The sequence below is a fragment of the Acyrthosiphon pisum genome, chromosome A2, assembly GCF_005508785.2.
Source record: "Acyrthosiphon pisum isolate AL4f chromosome A2, pea_aphid_22Mar2018_4r6ur, whole genome shotgun sequence".
NCBI classification, from domain to species: Eukaryota; Metazoa; Arthropoda; class Insecta; order Hemiptera; family Aphididae; genus Acyrthosiphon; species Acyrthosiphon pisum.
Genome location: NC_042495.1, coordinates 49,120,317 through 49,140,343, shown reverse-complemented (window position 1 = coordinate 49,140,343; position 20,027 = coordinate 49,120,317). Strand labels below are relative to the sequence as shown.

The following is a 20,027-nucleotide window of genomic DNA, read 5'->3' as shown; positions in this document are numbered from 1 at the left end:
TTTCGGATACCTGTAATGCCTCGGCAGACGACTGTCCACATCATTATTACTATATTATAGCTATTAGGTAACGGGTTGGCATATATGGGAAAAAAACGAAAACGAAATTATTTTAATAACGTTCAACACAATCGTTACAACGTCGGCGACGGTCGTGTTTTGAGATAGGTCGCGGCACGAGGACTTGGCCCCGCCGCCGCCGCCGCCGCGCCGCCGAGAGTGGTGGAACCATAATATTATTATAGTGACCGTCGGCGAGGAGGAGAAGAAGAATAAGCAGAAGAAGGAACCCTTTGCTGCTGCTCATCATCACTTTTACACGAACGATCTTCAGTACGTGCGCGCTGCCGGGTGAGTTTACAAATGCACTGCTGCACACGCTAAAAGGAATCACACAGGTAAATCGAATTCAGACAAGTTTATTATACTATAATATATTAATATAATTTTTTATTATTATCGATTAATGCATGTATTTTTTTTATTAACAAAAACCTTTTTTAATTAAACAAAAAATAATAATTACATATTATTTTAAACTTTAATCATAATATTATTGTATTGGAAAAACGGCGCGGCGGCCAAAACGAGAAAAAGCTTAAACAAAATGTATTTATAATATTATATTATATTTTCTATAGCTACTTGTAGAATTCGAAATAATATAAATTTTTTTCCAATAACATAGTAATAATAGTAACCTACTCAATATATTTTACGAACGATTCGCACAACATACGCGATCGGCATTTATTTTGTTTGCGTCTTTCAATCCGATTCTGCGTCGACCATCAATATATAACACACAAATAGGTAAACTGTAATATATAGGTATAAAATGCGTTCGGACTGCGCGACCGTCTTATCGATTTGTATACATGTGTACAAACTACAAACTGTATATTGTCACTTGCTACAAAAAAGTAACCTGTTCGAGCTGTTCGTATAATATATTATATACTATATACTATATATCTATATACCTAATATTAGAATAGAATAGTGTCGTACAACTTACAAGTCATGATATTCATCGATGTACTCTTTTCTGAACTCAACGTATGCAGGTCCACCGCATAGCTCTACACGTGCGTCCATTATTGTGCGACGTTGCAGGAGTGCAGGACACGGTCGTTGCATAATTTTTTATCGACGGTCGTCGGTCACAATAGTCGTCGTCGTACTCGTACATTATTATTACGGAGTGCGGAGCTCAATAAATTATTCATAATAATATTATACGCACATAATAATTCGATATTATGCGGGAAAACCGCGAGAGAGTATAATATTATAACGTAATACCACCGATGATAACCATAATTATTATTAATATGCGATGATATATTGCTGCGCAAGATACTGCAGCCGGTATCTCCCGTGAATATTATTTCCGATGGCACTATAATATATTATATTATTATTTCGTATCGCATGCGACGATAGACATTATTGTAATAATTACGTTAACATGTGTATATATTATATACCGGTCCGACGAGCTTATCAGCGTGACGAGAATACATACGTAATTCGATTCCGTGTATATTCAAATGTCATCTATAAATCTGAACCAGATGACGGTGCACTAAAATAATATAATATAATATGTCGCCCGAATTGGCTCTATATACTCTCCGCCACGAAGGTAAAACACGATTTTTTTTAAAATTTTTCTCTCCGGTCGCACACGTATTTATATGTTTAAAACCCGTCGTCGCGTGAGAACGTACAGAATTCATCGTTTCGTCACGTTGTTATAATAATAATATTATTATACAATACAAATTATACAAATTATATCCGTCTATAAGACATCAACGAATTCCGTAGCCGAACCAAGTCCCTAATGGATTTTTTTATCGATCGAATTCCAGTAGTCCGCCGGGACGACACGCCACGACGCCCGTGTACCATTATGTTATGAACCGCAGCTACTAAGCTAAACCTAATATAATATATACATGTACCTACGTTTTGATATACGTGTAGGTATATAAGAAAAAAAAACTAATAATTTTCGACATCATAGAAATGCATTTTCAACAAACATGACGTTTTTTTTAATTTGAAATCTTTACGAAGGTTAAATCTTCGTTATACGATCGACAATTTTCCTTAAGCATTCAAGTACATAATATAGGACATAGGTACCTCCTTTTCGAGTAGCTTGTACATCGTTAAATCTTCTATAAGCGTTTGAGCTTCGGTGTATATTATATTGAGTAAATAATATCATTATTATAGTTAGACCTGGTATAATATACGTGCCTGTGTATTATTTACATAAACTTATCGACATCAACTTATTATAATACTAATATGCATGTTACGAGTATCATCACGTATAGTTGTTTACGATTTCAATTAATTTGATTTTTTTTAATAGTCGATTAATCGATCACCGATGCGCAAGATAAATTATTATGTAAAATAATATGATGCGTAATTGTGCGTAATATTAAAACAGCCTCAGTGGCCATCATCGCTCGGTCGTCGTTTCCTGTTCGATTTATTCAAATATAATGGAACTAGTTTGAAGATAACCCAAACATCAGCTGTATAGGTACGGCAGATCACGTGTTTACATAATACGATCGAGTCGTCGCGGTCGTTCGTATTTAAAATATGTATGCTATATAGAATGTGACCCGTTTGTATATATACAAAATGAACAATGAGCGAACGCGTACCTATATAGTTATTTCGTCAGACGGAATTAAGACAATAATACATTATTTTCTTCAATCGCAACCGAGTCGGGTCTTCTTCTGTATACAATATATAATAATAACATTATAATATTATTATATTGTTCGGAATCGAACGGCAGAAACCATATTATGTTATATACGCATGTTATATACACTATACATACCTAATACCTATATTATACCGAAGTCTGTAGAGATAATTTCGCCCAAATCATATTTTAATATTCACGTGTCGTAATCTTGCAACCTCTACGAGAATAATACAAACGTTGCAAAGACGTTCGATGGATTTCTGTCTATATGAATACATTATTATGAACAATACCGGGGCTGTGTTCATCGTCGAGTACCTATTACACATTGTATACATTAATTTTCCGAATCAAAGCGATTTGTAACAAAAATATAGGTAATAAAAACATACGGTCGGATTCGTATTATAAAATAGAGTGCAAAATCGTAAAACACAGGACAGCGGATTTGTAGTCATTCGTAGCGAGGATTTCTCTCCCATCTATGAGCCGAATTCTCATCGTTTCAGTAGGTATGTGGTCTGATCTCGAAGTGCCTACTACCTAGACGTTGTATTCACCATATTATTATTTATTGACTTATAATTTGTTATTTTAATATAATATCGTCCGTTAAAATAATAACGCTCCACTCAAGCGCATCAAAACTTTCGTAAATCCATCATACCTATACACACGGTACGCAAACTTAATGGGCACATTATAATATTGTCATAATATTGGCCGAAGGATAATTAAGAATTTACAAAATATATACTCTATAAACACCAATATATGTATAAACACGCATTTAAAGTTTAAAATATTAACGCTAACCGATATAATCAAAATATTAAATGTTTAAACAAAATTGATATACATTTTTATAAAAAACCTAGATCGAAATCACGTTTGTTGTTTTCCTTACTTACATAATAATTGTATCGTGTTAAGTGTATAGTTTAGTGTTTAATGTCGCAACAATCCGGCAATAGCGTAGATTTTTTTATCGGTATTCATCAACAAATGCCTATACATTGCAGACAATGGCAACCATCTACTAATAATAAGTTGTCTCCGCGGAAATAAAATATGTAAAATGAAACTCGTAACCTTTTTCGGTATTATTGTGATTGACAAAATGATGATGTACCTATTATTAAAGTATAAGAAAGATAACATTACCCATGTGGTTGGACTTTAGACAGGGTATATTCGATGAAAATTCGACGAAAAATCGCGTGAATGCCTTAAGAGTCATTCAGAACCCTACTCGTGGGGAAAAATGTAAGCAACGCAATAGGTAATCGATGACGGAAAAATTTGACTGATATTGTTCGACTTTCTCTTTGCGGGTACCAATAGCTCTACGTTTACCGCCGCGGACCCCGCGTCTTCCGAATAGGCTCTCGATAATTCGACGAGTACTGTAGAATCCTATTGTTCCTATATAATAATACGAATATACCATTTGACCCATGTACGAAAGAATTAACGTGCGTTACGTATGCAAACCCGAAATACATTATTATTGTTAAGGTTTGAATTTTTACGAGTGTGTATGATAATATTATTATTATTGTCGAGTACAAGGGCTCAGTGTTGTGATAATATACGACCGGCGCCACCAAAAAGAGTGCACCGCGGTGTCGTCCTTGCAGCAGATGAATGGCTGGGCGGTACCGCGCGTGCGCGTTATAAATACTATAAAAATATTATACGAAACGTGTGTGGGGTATAAATTAGTGTGCGCTTATTAAAGAGAACGTCATCGTAAAATATTTGTCGTCTCTTTCTGTGATGGATTTATGATAATATATAGCCGCAAAACTGCATCTCTTTTCGTCATTTCTCATTTTGTGGTGTTTCTATTGTAGCCGAAGATATTCAAACCATATACCTTCTATAAAGTTTAGACTCTATACATACCAAATACCATATATGGTATATTAAACTCTAGATACTATAGAATATAGACATAACTCATTTATTGCAAAAATTACTGAGAATGTGTTCGTTCGATACGTTGATTTTTATTTTTGTACCTACATAAATAATCTTAAGTATCTTTATCTATGTACAATTTATAATCGATATTGTATTTATCAAATTCAAATAGAACAGCTGGGCTACAAAATGAGAATTTCAAAGAGTGCATAGCTTTGTATACGGTATACCTATATTACATGTGTTGGACAGATAACAGATTTTACAGTGACATCATCTTGAAAGAAACGTGCTGGTGTGTCTTCGGTGCATTGTAATTCAGGTGCATTATACCGATAAAATAGTTAATTATTAAAATAATATAAGCCACTATTTTATACTATACAAACGGTCCCAAGCCCGTAAATCACACTACAATTGTGTGAAAAGACAGCACACGGCGAAAAAGTTATATAATATTACCAACCGAAAAGGACGCGTTATAATATTTTATGTTACGTATTCCATACCTACTGCGACAATCCCGAATGTCTCTATAATAAACACAGTAAAACGTGTTTCCGCGTAATAATGATCAATTTATTATTATATTATATCATATTGTACATGTACAGCTGCAGCATAAGTCGGGTACTATACAGTTGGGTGCTAAGAACTTATGTTCGCGTGTCCGTCTGACTTTCAAATCTGATTTAATACATATTATACAAATAATATTGTATAGGTGTGTATAGAATTATTTTTTAAAAAGCTTGAAATACGCGCGAAACGTTCGTCTCCTATAAAAAGCTCCACGGTGGCCGTCGAACGCGCGTATATATAGTACCTAAATATAATAATAATGATAATAATATTATCACCTACTCGGTGAAACGTAGTGGAATTCTCTAAAATGACTCGTCTGAAAGCATTACATTAACTACGCGTTAATGGTGGCGGCGGCGGCGGCGGCTGCTGCATGTGACTCGACAGTTTTTTCTTATTTTTTTTTTTAGTCCGTCCGTGTCCTCATAGTATTTTTCGTGTTACATCGGAACACACATGTGCCATATATGCATAATAATAATAATAATAATAATATTGTACGTATAGGTAATACTTTCTTCCGGAAAGACGCGCGCGGACGGCAGTCATTAGAGGAAAATAAGAGAAAGCGCAAGTCTCCTGTATTATTATTGTGAACCTATATATAAACGCATAAATGCAAGCCGTGAGTGCGTATTCGAGGTGCATATATACCTAATATTATCTATGATGTATATAAACGAGTCGTCTGACTGACGGTGTAGGTTTGCTGGCCATAAGTGGTGTTGGGGAAGGGGCGCTGGTGGGGTCACGGTTCGGGGTCAAACGCGCGGTTGCTATTAATATCGCGGTTCGTCACCTGTGGGTTACATATTATTATAATATTATACTGTACTGCATGGCGAAAAAAAAATATACGTATTATATGATATTATTATATATACGCGCGTTGCTGGTGTGTAACTCGTCGGTCACACGTTTTCGCCGGAGGAGCCAAATCGCGTCGGAGTGAGAGACGAAATCGAAAGTCACCGGGCCAAAGGTCGCAACCACGCGGCGGCAGCGCGCGGAAGGAGAATGAATGAGAAGAAGAAGAAGAAGAAGACGACGACGACGACGATTGTACCTGTATAATAATAATATTATACTTGTATGTGCACGCGTCCGTTTTTATTATTACGTAAACGAGAAGGTTCTGCAGAACATTCCGATCGGCATCGGGACGTGGTGGGTCGGGAAACGGCGTCGGCGGATGGAAGTTCACGATTAGAGAGCAATAATAGCAACACGAGCTGACTTTTAAATAATATACCTATAATAAAAAAAAACATCGTGCTTTCGCATTGTTCGCATTGTTAGAGTTATATATATTGTACGATGTAGACATAAGGGATTTAGAGTTTTTCCAGATTTCGCTCGCTCACATAACATAGGGACAGGACATCTGCACATGTTGTAGGTTTTTTTACGAAGTTTACGTGTTTTTGGTACCTACTAGTTTTTTTCTTAACTTTTTTTCTTGCTTCTGCAGTACTCCTGATACTGTTTGTACCATATGCCGGGGTAGCCCACACTATAGGTCTGTACCATATGCGAGAGATCGTTAGACCGTATACTACAGCAGGTGCCATTCGACCGTCTTATAACATCGACTAAGCTAATAATCTGTGAAGCAGCAATATGCTAATGTGACGAGTTTATGCGGTATATAGGCATAGTTTCACCGATCATGTCAAAATACCCATATACTAATATTAAATACATTTGTATTTTTTTTATGACCGGTAATGCCCACTAATTTTTTATATACGATAACGATGAGTGTTAACGGAATAATATAATATATTATTATGTATACCTAGTTTGTCTTCACAACGCGACACGATAAAACCGTGAACTGCATGCCTACAACATAACAATATATATATAATTGTAAATATATATTTGAGCGCAAAAATGCATACTTTTAAACTTGCCCTTTTTGAACGCGAAAGCCGAGTAAAGGAATACTTATATATCATTATTCGCCACCTCCAGATAATATGGGTGTCGCTTTCGCTTTGGTGTATAGTAGGTATACTTTTGAATAACGAACCGTGATTTATGTAATACGCGCGGCGCTGCCAGAACTCAGAAGGAAACATATATTTAGGTATGTACAATATGTAATCGAACAAATCAAATAATCGTTAATAACGAAAAGGAAAATATATAATATACATATATATATAAAATTTGATGGGTTTACGACAACATTAACCTTTCTGCGACTTAGAAAACCACCGCCGCGTGTAAAGTGGCTATAATATTGCCAACGATTCTCCCTCCACCACCCACCGACCACTCGCCGACGCGCACGTCCAGATAAAAATCGAATGTAATAATATAAATATATATATATATATATATATATATATATATATATATGTATATATATTGTGCCAAATCCGTCGTCAATTTAATTTTTCGTATATCCGACAATCGCCGTTTCGAAATGTACGTAATCAGCAATAATGTAACATATACAATCACCAATCCCACTCACTGCAGCAGAGTATATAGGTACCTACGTATATCATACCGTACGATCTATACGAATAGACCGAGAGTTCGGAATAGTTAAATAGTTCCGAAATTAGTGTGCCTATTAAAAAAAGTTATTTGTCGTTACGTAACCATCATTCCAGCATAAGCATATGTAGGTACATTATAATCATACATAATAGGTCGTACAATAGGCACATCACATATTATTATATTATTACAATTATTATTGTTGTGATTATTGTATCATAATATTATCATGATCTAATATTCTAATACTATGCGTGTCTATTATAATATGTGTTGAGCTGCTTGTACAGTTGTACCGTGGACGACATATCGCGCACTCCGCACTCTGTCTTTCCACACGCGGTCTGAAATCTATAACGTAATAATATAATATAACCTATAATAATAATTATTTTGTCCCACGGACACCAGATTTAATGAAAAATTAGAGTCGAATATGTATTATTATTGTCCTCGGTGCGCGTCATAAAGGTTAGTCTATAAAGGTTTAAATTGAGTTTTTTTAATATAAACTTCGCAGACGCATTAACTGTATTAATCATCATAATATTCCATATAATATACCTAGGTACGCTAAATAAATATGTAGATTTTCTGGTGACCGCCATTAAAGTCTCGCATACCTTATTTTTTGTGTTCATGGCACTGCTGAGGGGGTGAGAGTATTACTCCTGGAAGGCGCATATGCCTTCAGCGGATCGTTAGCGAGCGCTAATTGGAAGACCGATTGTCGTCTTCGTGACGGTCGGGTCATGTGTCATCATCGCGGTCGTATAATCCATTGGTACGACGACGATGGCATTTATTCGTCCTTCCTTTCTCAGCTGCGGCCGCTGACCGTGACTTGCGACAGAACTTTTTCAGTCGGTCCCATCTTGCACGGTTCGCTTTTACCGTGGTATATTGGCGAGGTATATGTTTCTATATACAGTATTCCGCACGCTAGGTATATATCACTTATGTATTATAAAGTTATTCATATAAGGAATACGGGAAAATGACTTCTCAACATACAGCATTAGCCATATAGTAGTACCTAAATTACTTTTCTATGCTCATTTTCACGTGGCTGTATAAAATAGTTATAAGAACATTTCTATTCAGTTAATTGCCATTCCTGAGTTCGCCCAACATAATATCTTTCGACTATAACAATGATAATGATGCGCGCATTTTACAGCACCATTGCATTTGATGGGTACCTACGTAATGTTTACAAATGTACACGGTAAAAGAGTATACGAAGACATCCACACACACTTTCCCTCGCGCCCAAACATGCCTATCCAAACGTAAAAGGCGACCAAAGCGAAAACGTCGACCGTTTAACTCACGCCCGGCATTTCCGATTGGAAACGATAACGGTGTATGTAACAATATCATTACGACGCGGTTCCGCGTGACGAACGGAAGTTGGACCGTAGTTTAAACATCGAGACATCGAGTAAAAATTATCGTTAAACGTCGCTTGGCAATTTATATATACCAATACTATTTTCAAATTCCACAACAATAAGAGCCAGAAAATGTTTAGTTCTTGGTGGTTAATCGGCGTGACGATGCAACGCACGATTTGGGTCGAAAATATAATATTGAAAAATATCAACAAAAAAATTAATTTGGAAAAGATATTATTATCTTCCGTAGTATGTGCACGTCGGGTTTCAAGGTATACATGCGCGTACAACCACGTTCAACCTTTTTTGTCAATACATACAAATGTTGAGACATAAAAATACATAATACCAAACGATGAAACGACTGACGAGTTGATACAAAATATTAGAAATGCATACCCACGACCTCAAAATAGGTAACACAATTATTTCGAATAATAATTGCACATATGACTCGTTTAGCCATTACAAAATAAACCATATAATAGTTGTAATATTGAGGGATAAAAAAATGCGCGTTTTCTGTAAAGTTATAACAAATAATATATTAATTTAATCATGTACAACACGAACCCTGCCAATGTGCCATGACGTATATTTAATGCGCAGATGTCGTGGTATAATTACAATGCGTGCTCGGGGTCGAAAAACGTCTCACCCGTGGTCCGAGATCAGAGGTCACGGCATCGGAGAAAAACAAGTCCTTGGGAAAATTTAAACGAGTTTATTATTATATTTTCAATTTTAAGAACGCATCTGCACTGCATCACACGTGCCGCGCTCCGCTGACACGAAAGCCGCGTTCGTGAACCTCCGCCCACCGGCACCACCATTAGCGAATATAGGTATCCTAATAATTATAATCACAGTAATAATAATATTATATAGGTTAGGTTTATGTTGTATGTATTACGACAATCACAATATTATTATTATAATATAGTGCAGCGTACATTATAAATTATAATATTATATTTTATTATACTTGGAGCCGGTGTCGTGATGACTGCGTCTCCGAAGCGGGTGACCTCGGGTGCGGGTAAATCACAGGGCCAATATGGAATCAATGGCACATTCATATTATACAATAAGAAATTCAATATAAGATCGCGTACATTGGTGAGTTATCGCGCTAACTCAAATTTCGAATTACTGGAAAAAAAGCGTATTATATTATATTAACACCGACCGTCCGTCACCTATATTCCATTGGGGTAGCCAGGATTTTTCTTTGCAAGTGAAGGGCTGATAATGTGTTTACACAGAATTGGTTTAACTAGGGTCTCCCATAACTCATAAGTTTAGCATGCCGAGGTTTTATTTTAGGTTTCGGTTCCTGCTGTAAGGCTATATACAAATTTGTATTTCCAATAATACTTTCATAGACCATCGAAATAATTTTTTATTTTCTTAAAACTATAGTGGCCACAGCCCATCCCTTCCCCAGCACTCCATTTGGCTACGCGCAACTGCCATATCTTATCTGCAGACCTATATGACGTGTACACGGCGCATAAAACAATGATCGCGTTGTCGTGGTTACATTATTATTATTATAATATTATGTACGGGACCGAGACGACGGATTTGATGAATATTTAATATATTATAGTAATAATGTACACGAAAAAAGTATAATGTATCGCGAGAGAGACGACAGACACGAAACAATGGACCACCGAGCATTTGTATCGCGCGCGTTGGTCGTCGACGATGATGCGTTTCACCGGTTTCGCGGGCTTGTTCGGGCGCGTTATCGTTGCACGTGACCGTCCTTGATATAGATGCGCACGGGCATATAATATTATATAAAATACGCTTATACACGATGATTGTAATAATTACACGGTGTCGTTGCCGTTCGTCTTCGTCTTGATTTCGGGCGGAAAAGGTTATGAGACGCAAAATAAAGCGCTCGCGCGCGCGGAACGATTGTATATATAACAATACAATGATGCATATTATTATTATTATATATATACTGTTTCTAATATAAATAATATTAATATAATATGTATATACATTTAATGTGTACAACAACGTGATAATAAAAATAATATTATCATCAGAACGACATCGAGAACCCGCGACGTACCTCGCGGTATACGAAGGCTACCACGGTGCACATAGTATTCAATAAAATTAGATAGGTATATATGTTATATTGTACCTATATAATATATATATATATATAGCTGCAGGTATGCGGCCTACTTATAAGGCACGGTCGAGTCCTTGCACTGCCGCCGCGCCGGATCATCTCCGTTTTTAATGTGGGAACTCGTAGTTGGGTAATCGGACCCGGTGCATTTCGCAATTTGCGCTCGTTTAAAGTGCCATCCGTTTTCCACCTTCCGTGGAGAGCGGTTCACACACGCGCGCGCCCCGCGCTCATTGTTGCGGTGAAAGTGACGATTTTTCGTGCCAGTTCGCGCGCACCGTTTTCCCGCCGGCCGTCGTGCCCCGGTGCCCCAGCAACGCGGCTATCGCGAGTTATCGTAACTTTATGACTCCATCACGATACCGAGTTAGCTTCCAAAATTGCGAGCACTATATAGGTACCCGCTCTTCTAGCCTACACCCGCCCCACTGAGCATGCTCAGAATTTAGTTTTTCTCGAACCTAGTTCGATACGTTTTCTTTTTCATTCTTCACATCCAGTAATAATTCGGGACTAAGGAAAAATAAGATCATCGATATTAAAATCTACTAATTTTGAATAGAGTTATATTAATAGGTATCTGAAAATTAAATCAAATTTATCACCAGGGTTGTTTCTGGTTCATATTATTTCATATTATGATATTTTAATATTAATTTCAATTTCATTTACTAATAATGGTACTTACTTAAATGATTTTTATTTGTTTGGAATTATAAATGCAGTTTATTAAGACATTACAATATTTAATTTTGTATATTCACATTTTATAATACGCTCGGTTAAGTTTTTATTATCCATGTAAATAGTAAATACCTACTATTTTTAACCACTAAAATCGAACATCGTATTCAGATACTCAATTATTAATTTATTAAATCAACCTATATAGATTTCGTAGATTATGGATTTTTTAAAAATAATATGTCCGTTCTTCATCCAGTTAATTATTGCTTTTCTGAATTAACTCAACTAATGTTTGTTTATCATTGTCGATATTACAACTATTTTTCGAACTGTTTACAAACACTACCTATTGTGACGTATAGAATTAATGACCAATCAGACGATACTTCAATATACTTTCAGACGTAAGTACACTTTCGTCGTCGGTTTTTGGAGAAAGGTTCAAATTATCTATGACCACGTAAAGGTCGACCACTATCAATCAAAGTCAGTTAACGCTGATTAAGTCCACCTGTCTGTTTGATATGAGTGAGAGGGCCGTCTACAGTAAGTATTAGTGGCAATATATAATAATTATCTCTCTGGATCTTTTTTGTTGACATTGTACAGTAATGCACAAATATTATACGAGGAATATATCGTATGTTTGTATCACGTTTGGTTTTAAACAATTTACTTCTTAAGTATTATTGCAGACGTCAACAACACACGAATTGTATTTTTTTTTTTAGTAAATCGTATCTTTCAATCATTATTTCGTTTCAAAATCGTCGGTAACGAGTTTGGCGTAGGAATATTGATGTATTATGGTATATTATCATTATGCGTTAGGTATATCGTATATGATGATAGATATAGGAACTATGTCGATTTCATAATACCAGTTATGTTTATATTTATAAATTTGATGAATTAGTACCTATATTTCCATTTACCCATGAACTATAATCGTCGGGAACCTATATTTTATTTTATCGACGAATATCTATATTCTATATAATAATGTAATATTATGTTCAGTCGTATATTTGTACGTTGATTGATTATCGACAGATTTCTGTTTTTTCTTTACATTATTCTATTACAGTGACTTAATAATTATTAACAAAAAAACCGCATTCTCGGAATTACGAAATTCAAAACAAATATAACACTTCACGATTTATTTCATAAGCCATTATCATACTCGTTCTATTGCAGACGAGCTATATAATCGGTAACAAATGAAATCGGCCATGTAGGTATATACACAATACTGTTACGGTGGACCCATACCTATACAATTAAATTCGTCGTCAGTTATTCGGAAAAAAAAACAGTACGTTAACAACAAGTTTTGACCACGAACTACGTGTCGAAACGCATAATATACTTAAGTAACGAAGAGCGTTAAAGTCACCCGCGCCGTCGGTCATCGCTGTAATAATATTACATACAAAACGGTGGATTTGCCGACGACCGCATCGCACCATAATACCTATATAGGTATACGCCTTATACTATAAAGTATAAGTCATAAGGTATACCTATAATATTTCGACATACACATGTTTATCGAATACGGCGGTCAGCTGTAAAAAAAATAATCTACACACATTACCATGGCTATAAATTTAAATATATTATAGCCGTAATACCTATTAAAACCTTTTAAATACAAGCACGCGCTCTTATATTATATCTATATAATATTAGTATATATTATGTTATAAAAATTAATTGGAAAAATATATTATCATGCTTGCTCTAAAATTCCCAAAATATGCAAATCAGAGTTTCTTATTTGCAATAGTGGTAATCGTTAAATGAAGTCTGTACTCAAACTACTGATTTTGAAATAAGGATAAATAAAACATTCAAAATGCATTAGACTCACAGTTGGTAATTTGTATATATTATAATATGGTTTAAGCGCAATACGCTCGTTAAACGCGTCCTGATCACGAATTTAAAAATCGCAGTCCTATAATAGTAGCTCGTACAACAATATATTCTACTTATGTTAATATTAATAATTACGCTATTGTATACGACTGTTTATACTCGCGGATCGACGCTGTCCTATGCCGTCACAAATCGTAAAACCGAATAAAATAATTGCCAAACAACGCCGCCGCACATTATTACCTTATAATAACCGTGTCGTATTAATTTTGTTTTATTATTCTCTTTATGTTCATATCGCGAACGTGGGCGCTCCGATAGTTTAAAATAATATAATATAGGCTCATACAGTAGGTACGATGGTAAAAATAAAATATAAATCATACATACCTAATATTATATACGAGCGATCACTGTATTATAATATTATTATAGCGTCATTAGACATGGCGACGCGAGGCTGCACGGAAGAAAGTGCATCTGCGACGGTGGCAAACTGCAGATGATAGGTATTGTAGCAATATAATATATTTAATACTTAATAGTTATAGCTGTGTATACACCGTATGCATATATTATGATAAAAGACAATTATGATAATAACGTGCGCTCTGTACGTCTAGTACATACGTGAAAATTAATCCACATAAAGCCAAAAAATATTAAAATCAAATCCTCGTGCGATCGATTAATTTACGGCGAGAATACGAATTGATAGACTTTTCACACCCAACGATGAAACAATTATGAGCTATAATATCATTATGAGCTGCACTCAGTGATTATAAATTTCAGTAGGTACTCGCGTAATATATAGTTGCGAGTTATATTATAACATTTACTCGGGAACAATTTGCGCGATAAATTTTGCACATGACCGCTGCAGTTGTTATTCGGTGAAGACTATACAGCTGATTAAATTATTCGTTTTCGTTCGATTCCGTTTGATCTATAACACGAAAATGCCGTCGTAGTTGTGGCTCGAATTCCACGGTATATAGACTCTTCGTCTTCCACTAGACACGTATAGTCCTACAAAATACAAAATACAGGTGTATAGGTATAGTGACAAAATGTGACATTGTATAATATAGTAAAATATTATTCATACTAAATTTACAAGCATGTACGCAAAACGCCTCGAGCGGAATGTCGTCGGTAAAGTCGGTTCAGCGGACCGTTCCTAGCTATTTATTCACATAGGTAATAATTATAATATTATACATAGGTACAGCTGCAACCATATTATGCGATCACGAGTAATATTCAGACAGTCTCTTATATATACGTATCGTCCATTATATACATCCGCATAGAACGACCATTAATCACATCCTCGTCAGACTGACACTCGGGTTTTATCACATATCATATATATGTATAGCATTGTAGCTGGTATATACACTGCTTGTGTATAATATTATATTGATTTTGAAACACACTGATGTTAATAATTATTAATATAAGGCACGCTTTTATACGGTTGTCATAATAGAAGTCAGCTTTTGTCGAAATGTTGTTATAATTATAATATGCGTTAATATGTAATTTATTTTTTAACTCTGCTGTAGTTGTGATAAACAATAACACACTTGTGCTCGAGTTAGCCAATCATTGTATTATTTTATTTCAACAGCCTACGAGTACATAAAATATAAACTCGAAGGTTATGCAAGGGAACGTATTTCTGTTTATTTTTTCCTATTTCAGTACTCTTTTCTCATCACTTTAATAATAAGTGTGTATTATTTTAATTTTAAATACGATGTTCTGTTCACGTTTTATCTTATTTTCGAGTACCTACAATAGAAATGTACGAGTCAATATAAATGTACCGATAAAATGAATATTATAATAATATGTTCCAAGCTCAATATGTACAGTAAAAAGTTTGATTTTAAGTTAATATTATGTATTTGTATTTATGATTGTTACTTAATAAATTCTACTTACTTTGTACTCTATGCCCTTGGGTGTTTATAATTAAAATAAAATAAAACAAATATTATAATTTATAAAATTTAATATACCTACATTCCTACTATAATCCTCTATATAATAATTCCATTTATGTGATGTAAGGAAATATATATTTATTTATTTATTAACATATAGTGTTAAAAAAAAATTAGTTATGAAACCATTCAAACTCCCTCAATTAATTTTCCAAATGTCAGTGTCGAAGCGTACTCTCTCTTCATTGGTGGTTGTGCAAGGGAGTATTATAATGAATGCACATTGCAAATAATGTATTACAATAATAATATATACCGTCATCGAGGAATTATTATCTGATCGTCACGTGTATTTCGTCCGAATCAATTTTATGCGATCCGACGAAGAACCACTGAGATCGGGTTATGAAAATAATAATAATTATACCATCCTCAACAGCTATTTTATAGCATTACAATCGAATGGCGGTGGCGGTGTGAAATCCGATAGTCCGGCCATTTCCAATCGTTCGCGGACTTACGACGACGAAATGGCATAAACATTATTAAAAGTATGGCGCATTGTGGGTTCTATTATAAATACATTATACCGCGAAGGATTTCGTTCCTGCGGCGGGTCCTGAGCTCGGTGACCCTGAGGGGGGGGGGGGGGTCGGGTCGTGACTGGCGCGAACGTTCTCACGGCATTATAAGACATTGAAGACGCCCGCGATGTGTTCGTCGTGACGATCTTTTCTTCGTCTACGTAGGGCACAATCCGATCGATATAACTAGATCTCCGGGCGACGCGTGTAATTATATAATATTAATCGAGACGACGATATACAATTCATTCCACTCGCGAATTCGTTCTGGAAATTTCGCGTCAATAATATTGGGAAACGCATTCGATTAGACTCACTATCAGCCGCACACGAAATGGGATTATAAACCGACATGTATAAACCTCCACAGTTTGTGTAGTGTATCTTATCGGTTTGGCCGCTGATTTTATAATGTTACATTTTTTTTTGCCGCAATTTACATATACAGCCCACGAAATGTGCGCAAATTATATAGGTTCCACCCGCCCGGTAAATACATCGGAAACGATGACGCGACTATAGGATCACACGATCGATGATCGCGTGTTATTTTTAATAATTTATTTTTCGCGTCTTCTTCGTGCTTACCGCTCTATTCCTAAACCAGTTCCGCGACGACGATTATTATATTATCATTATGCATTATTTATAACACAATATATTAGACTATTATGTACTTATATACTACCTATAGCCGGACGACTATGTACCGGACGACCGTGACATTTAAAACTCAATTTTTCCCACAGCGTCGTATTTTTTTTTTTCGCTTTTTTCGATTCATCTGACGCACGCGCGCGAACTTTCGGAACGGACGCGGTGTTGTTCGCAGTGAAAGCTCCGATGACGACGACGATTAACGATCGATGACGCAATCGTTACGGATAAAAACAATACGAAAACCGTAGGAGTATACGCTTATTTGCTCATACGACACGCACACGACAGTCGCACGTCGGTACATACCAAAGAAGACGCGCGCTGGTATGTTATGACGTAATGGCAGCCACTCCGGTTCTATTGTTATGCAATTATAATCGACGGCTGTTTCGATCCTCTCTGAAATGAAACATATTATATTATTATTTATTTATTTATACGTAATTATATTCGTAAACGGGAATTATGGTGGCAATTTCGTATCGTCCGCTGTGTGCGGTGTAATATAATATTACGACACTGGAAATCGCTATCGGGGTTCAGCGCTAATCACATTATATGGTTACAATATATGGATACAATATTTAAATAATAATAAAAAAAAATACATCCTCAACCCGTTGGCGGTGTCGTATAAAATTATGTATTATGTGCGCGGTCGCTGCAGCGGTGGCGTTTTACCTTTCACCTTTTCACGGTTATTAATAATTCATAATATTATATTAAAATATGTTTAATTTTTATGTGTTTCAGATACTATATATTGATAATAATAGAAATATATTATATTCATCATGTTGTCCGATAATACGATGATGGCCATCAAGATCTGGACGTTCCTCACGCTGTTCACCTGTAATTATTATTTTTATTTTCATTATGCAATATTATAATATATTAGATGTATAAATACCGATCGTAACGTTTTCGTCAAACGAGTCGTATCAAAAAACTATACTTTACTAAAGTGTGTCGTTCACCGGTGTTTATACTCACATAGGTGTGGTGTATGGTCAGAGAAAACCACCGAATTACCAGCAAAATGAAATGCCACCGACCAGTTTCAGCTGCAAGGACAAAATCGTGGGCGGATACTACGCGGATCCCGAAACGTCTTGTCAAATGTTCCACGTCTGCGTGAACGTCGTCGGAACCGGAGTGAGTAAATCGCAATGGATTTTGTTTGTCCTCTCATCGACGCCAAACGCCGTCGTTGCTTGCCCGAAATGGACAGTACTGTATATTAATACATCGTTTATAGGTTCAAGATTTTCGGTTCCTGTGCCCGAATAACACGGCTTTTGACCAAGAAAATCAGATTTGCGATGACTGGTATAACATCGACTGCGAGGCGGCCACGTTGTTTTACAGCGACAATTTCGACCTGTATAAGCTCGGTAAGTTGTTGCTTAAAAATCAATTATAACTTGGTCTCCTATGGAATTTTTCTACAACATTATTAGGTACATTCATATTTATTTAAAGTAGACAAATACTATACGGTTGAACATTACATATTTGACAAAATGAAACACTAATATTTATTTATTTATTACAATATAATTCAAAAAGTTCACAAATTGTTTTTGGAAATAGGTACCTATTGGAATTCCACCATTGACGTATGCAACTTACATGCTGACATGATTTTATATTAAATTAAAATTGTATAACTTTGAGTGCTTTTGCGATGAATTCATCTACTCACCCATACCATTTGATTTAATTTCCTTCATCTTCCCCATTCAATTTCTAAAAATAAAGCTTTCAATTTATAGTGATTTTTCAATACGGTAGTATTGAAAAACCTTTATATTACTACCTATATAGTATTATGAATTTCTAGTATTCAACTTATAAAATATTTAAAACTAATTTGTTCTGTACAATACATTTTATTTATTTATATGAAATACGAACTAATTAACCATAAATATCATAATTAATTCAATGTCCTGATGGGTAGAGAGGGGAGGAGGTCATAAACACACCTGACTCTCGACAGTAAATGGCAATAATCAAATACTAATCTGTATATGTTCGCTTAGGTTTTAGCGGTGCTCCAGCTTCATCAGGCAAAGCCACACCAATACCATTGGGCCCATCCAGCGCATCACCGAACGTGGCAGCTCGACCACAACCCAGTCCCAGGAGACCTTCACTTTCTGCTCCCGTCAACAACGCAGTGTCGGAGAACGACGACGACTACTACCTGCAGAGAAGTGACTCCACTGACAGTCGGCTGCAGCACGATCTTTTGCGGGGCAGCAGCTCGGGCAATTTCTTCAGCAACAAGAACAGAGGCATCGAGAACCCAGACGATTACGACGATGGCCGGGTGATTGCTTCATCCAAAGACGTGCCAAAGAAGAACACCAAAGCACCGTTCCGAAAACTGTTGACAGGCAAGAAGCCGGTCGCCGAATCTGTCACGAGTTATCCGAGCACAGCTTATGGTACCACCGGGACAACTGCCGCCACCGCCGCCGTCGCCGCCGCCACTATTACCAGCACTAGCACGGTCAGGCAGCCTAATTACAAGCCGACCACGTACCGAAGCAAAGACCGCGGTCGCGTGAACTATAAGACGTACTTAGACAAGCAAACCAAGGCTGATGAGTATGACATTCAAAAAGTAGCCAAGCCCGCCACCGCTATTCAGTCCACGACGTTCGCTCCATCAACTGGTAACACGTACCGCTTACAACCTACCGTGTCCGCAACTGCTATCGATAACACGTATCAGACCACGCAAGGATCCAACGCAGTGCAACAAAATAGTCGGCCAAAAAACAACGATTTCCTGCGCATTGCACCAACAGGAAATAACAACAACAACAACAACAACAACAACAACAACAATAACAACAACGGCGGTGGTTTCCAATCAGCCCGGATTAACGTGGCGCCGCCAACTAACTTCCAGAC

The 20,027-nt window shown here is 36.2% G+C and overlaps 1 protein-coding gene across 1 annotated transcript in view; it reads left to right on the top strand.

Moving 5' to 3' along the window:
• The first annotated feature begins 251 nt into the window (after nt 1–251).
• The window catches only part of LOC100169018 (DEP domain-containing protein DDB_G0279099), a 21,939-nt gene continuing 2,163 nt past the window's right edge, over nt 252–20,027 (top strand). Inside the window, exons 1-5 of the mRNA XM_001946035.5 lie at nt 252–398; nt 17,853–17,954; nt 18,100–18,257; nt 18,361–18,496; nt 19,148–20,027. Coding sequence (XP_001946070.2) covers nt 17,894–17,954; nt 18,100–18,257; nt 18,361–18,496; nt 19,148–20,027 — 1,235 coding nt within the window. The 5' untranslated portion in view covers nt 252–398; nt 17,853–17,893. The remainder of the gene's footprint in view (nt 399–17,852; nt 17,955–18,099; nt 18,258–18,360; nt 18,497–19,147) is intronic.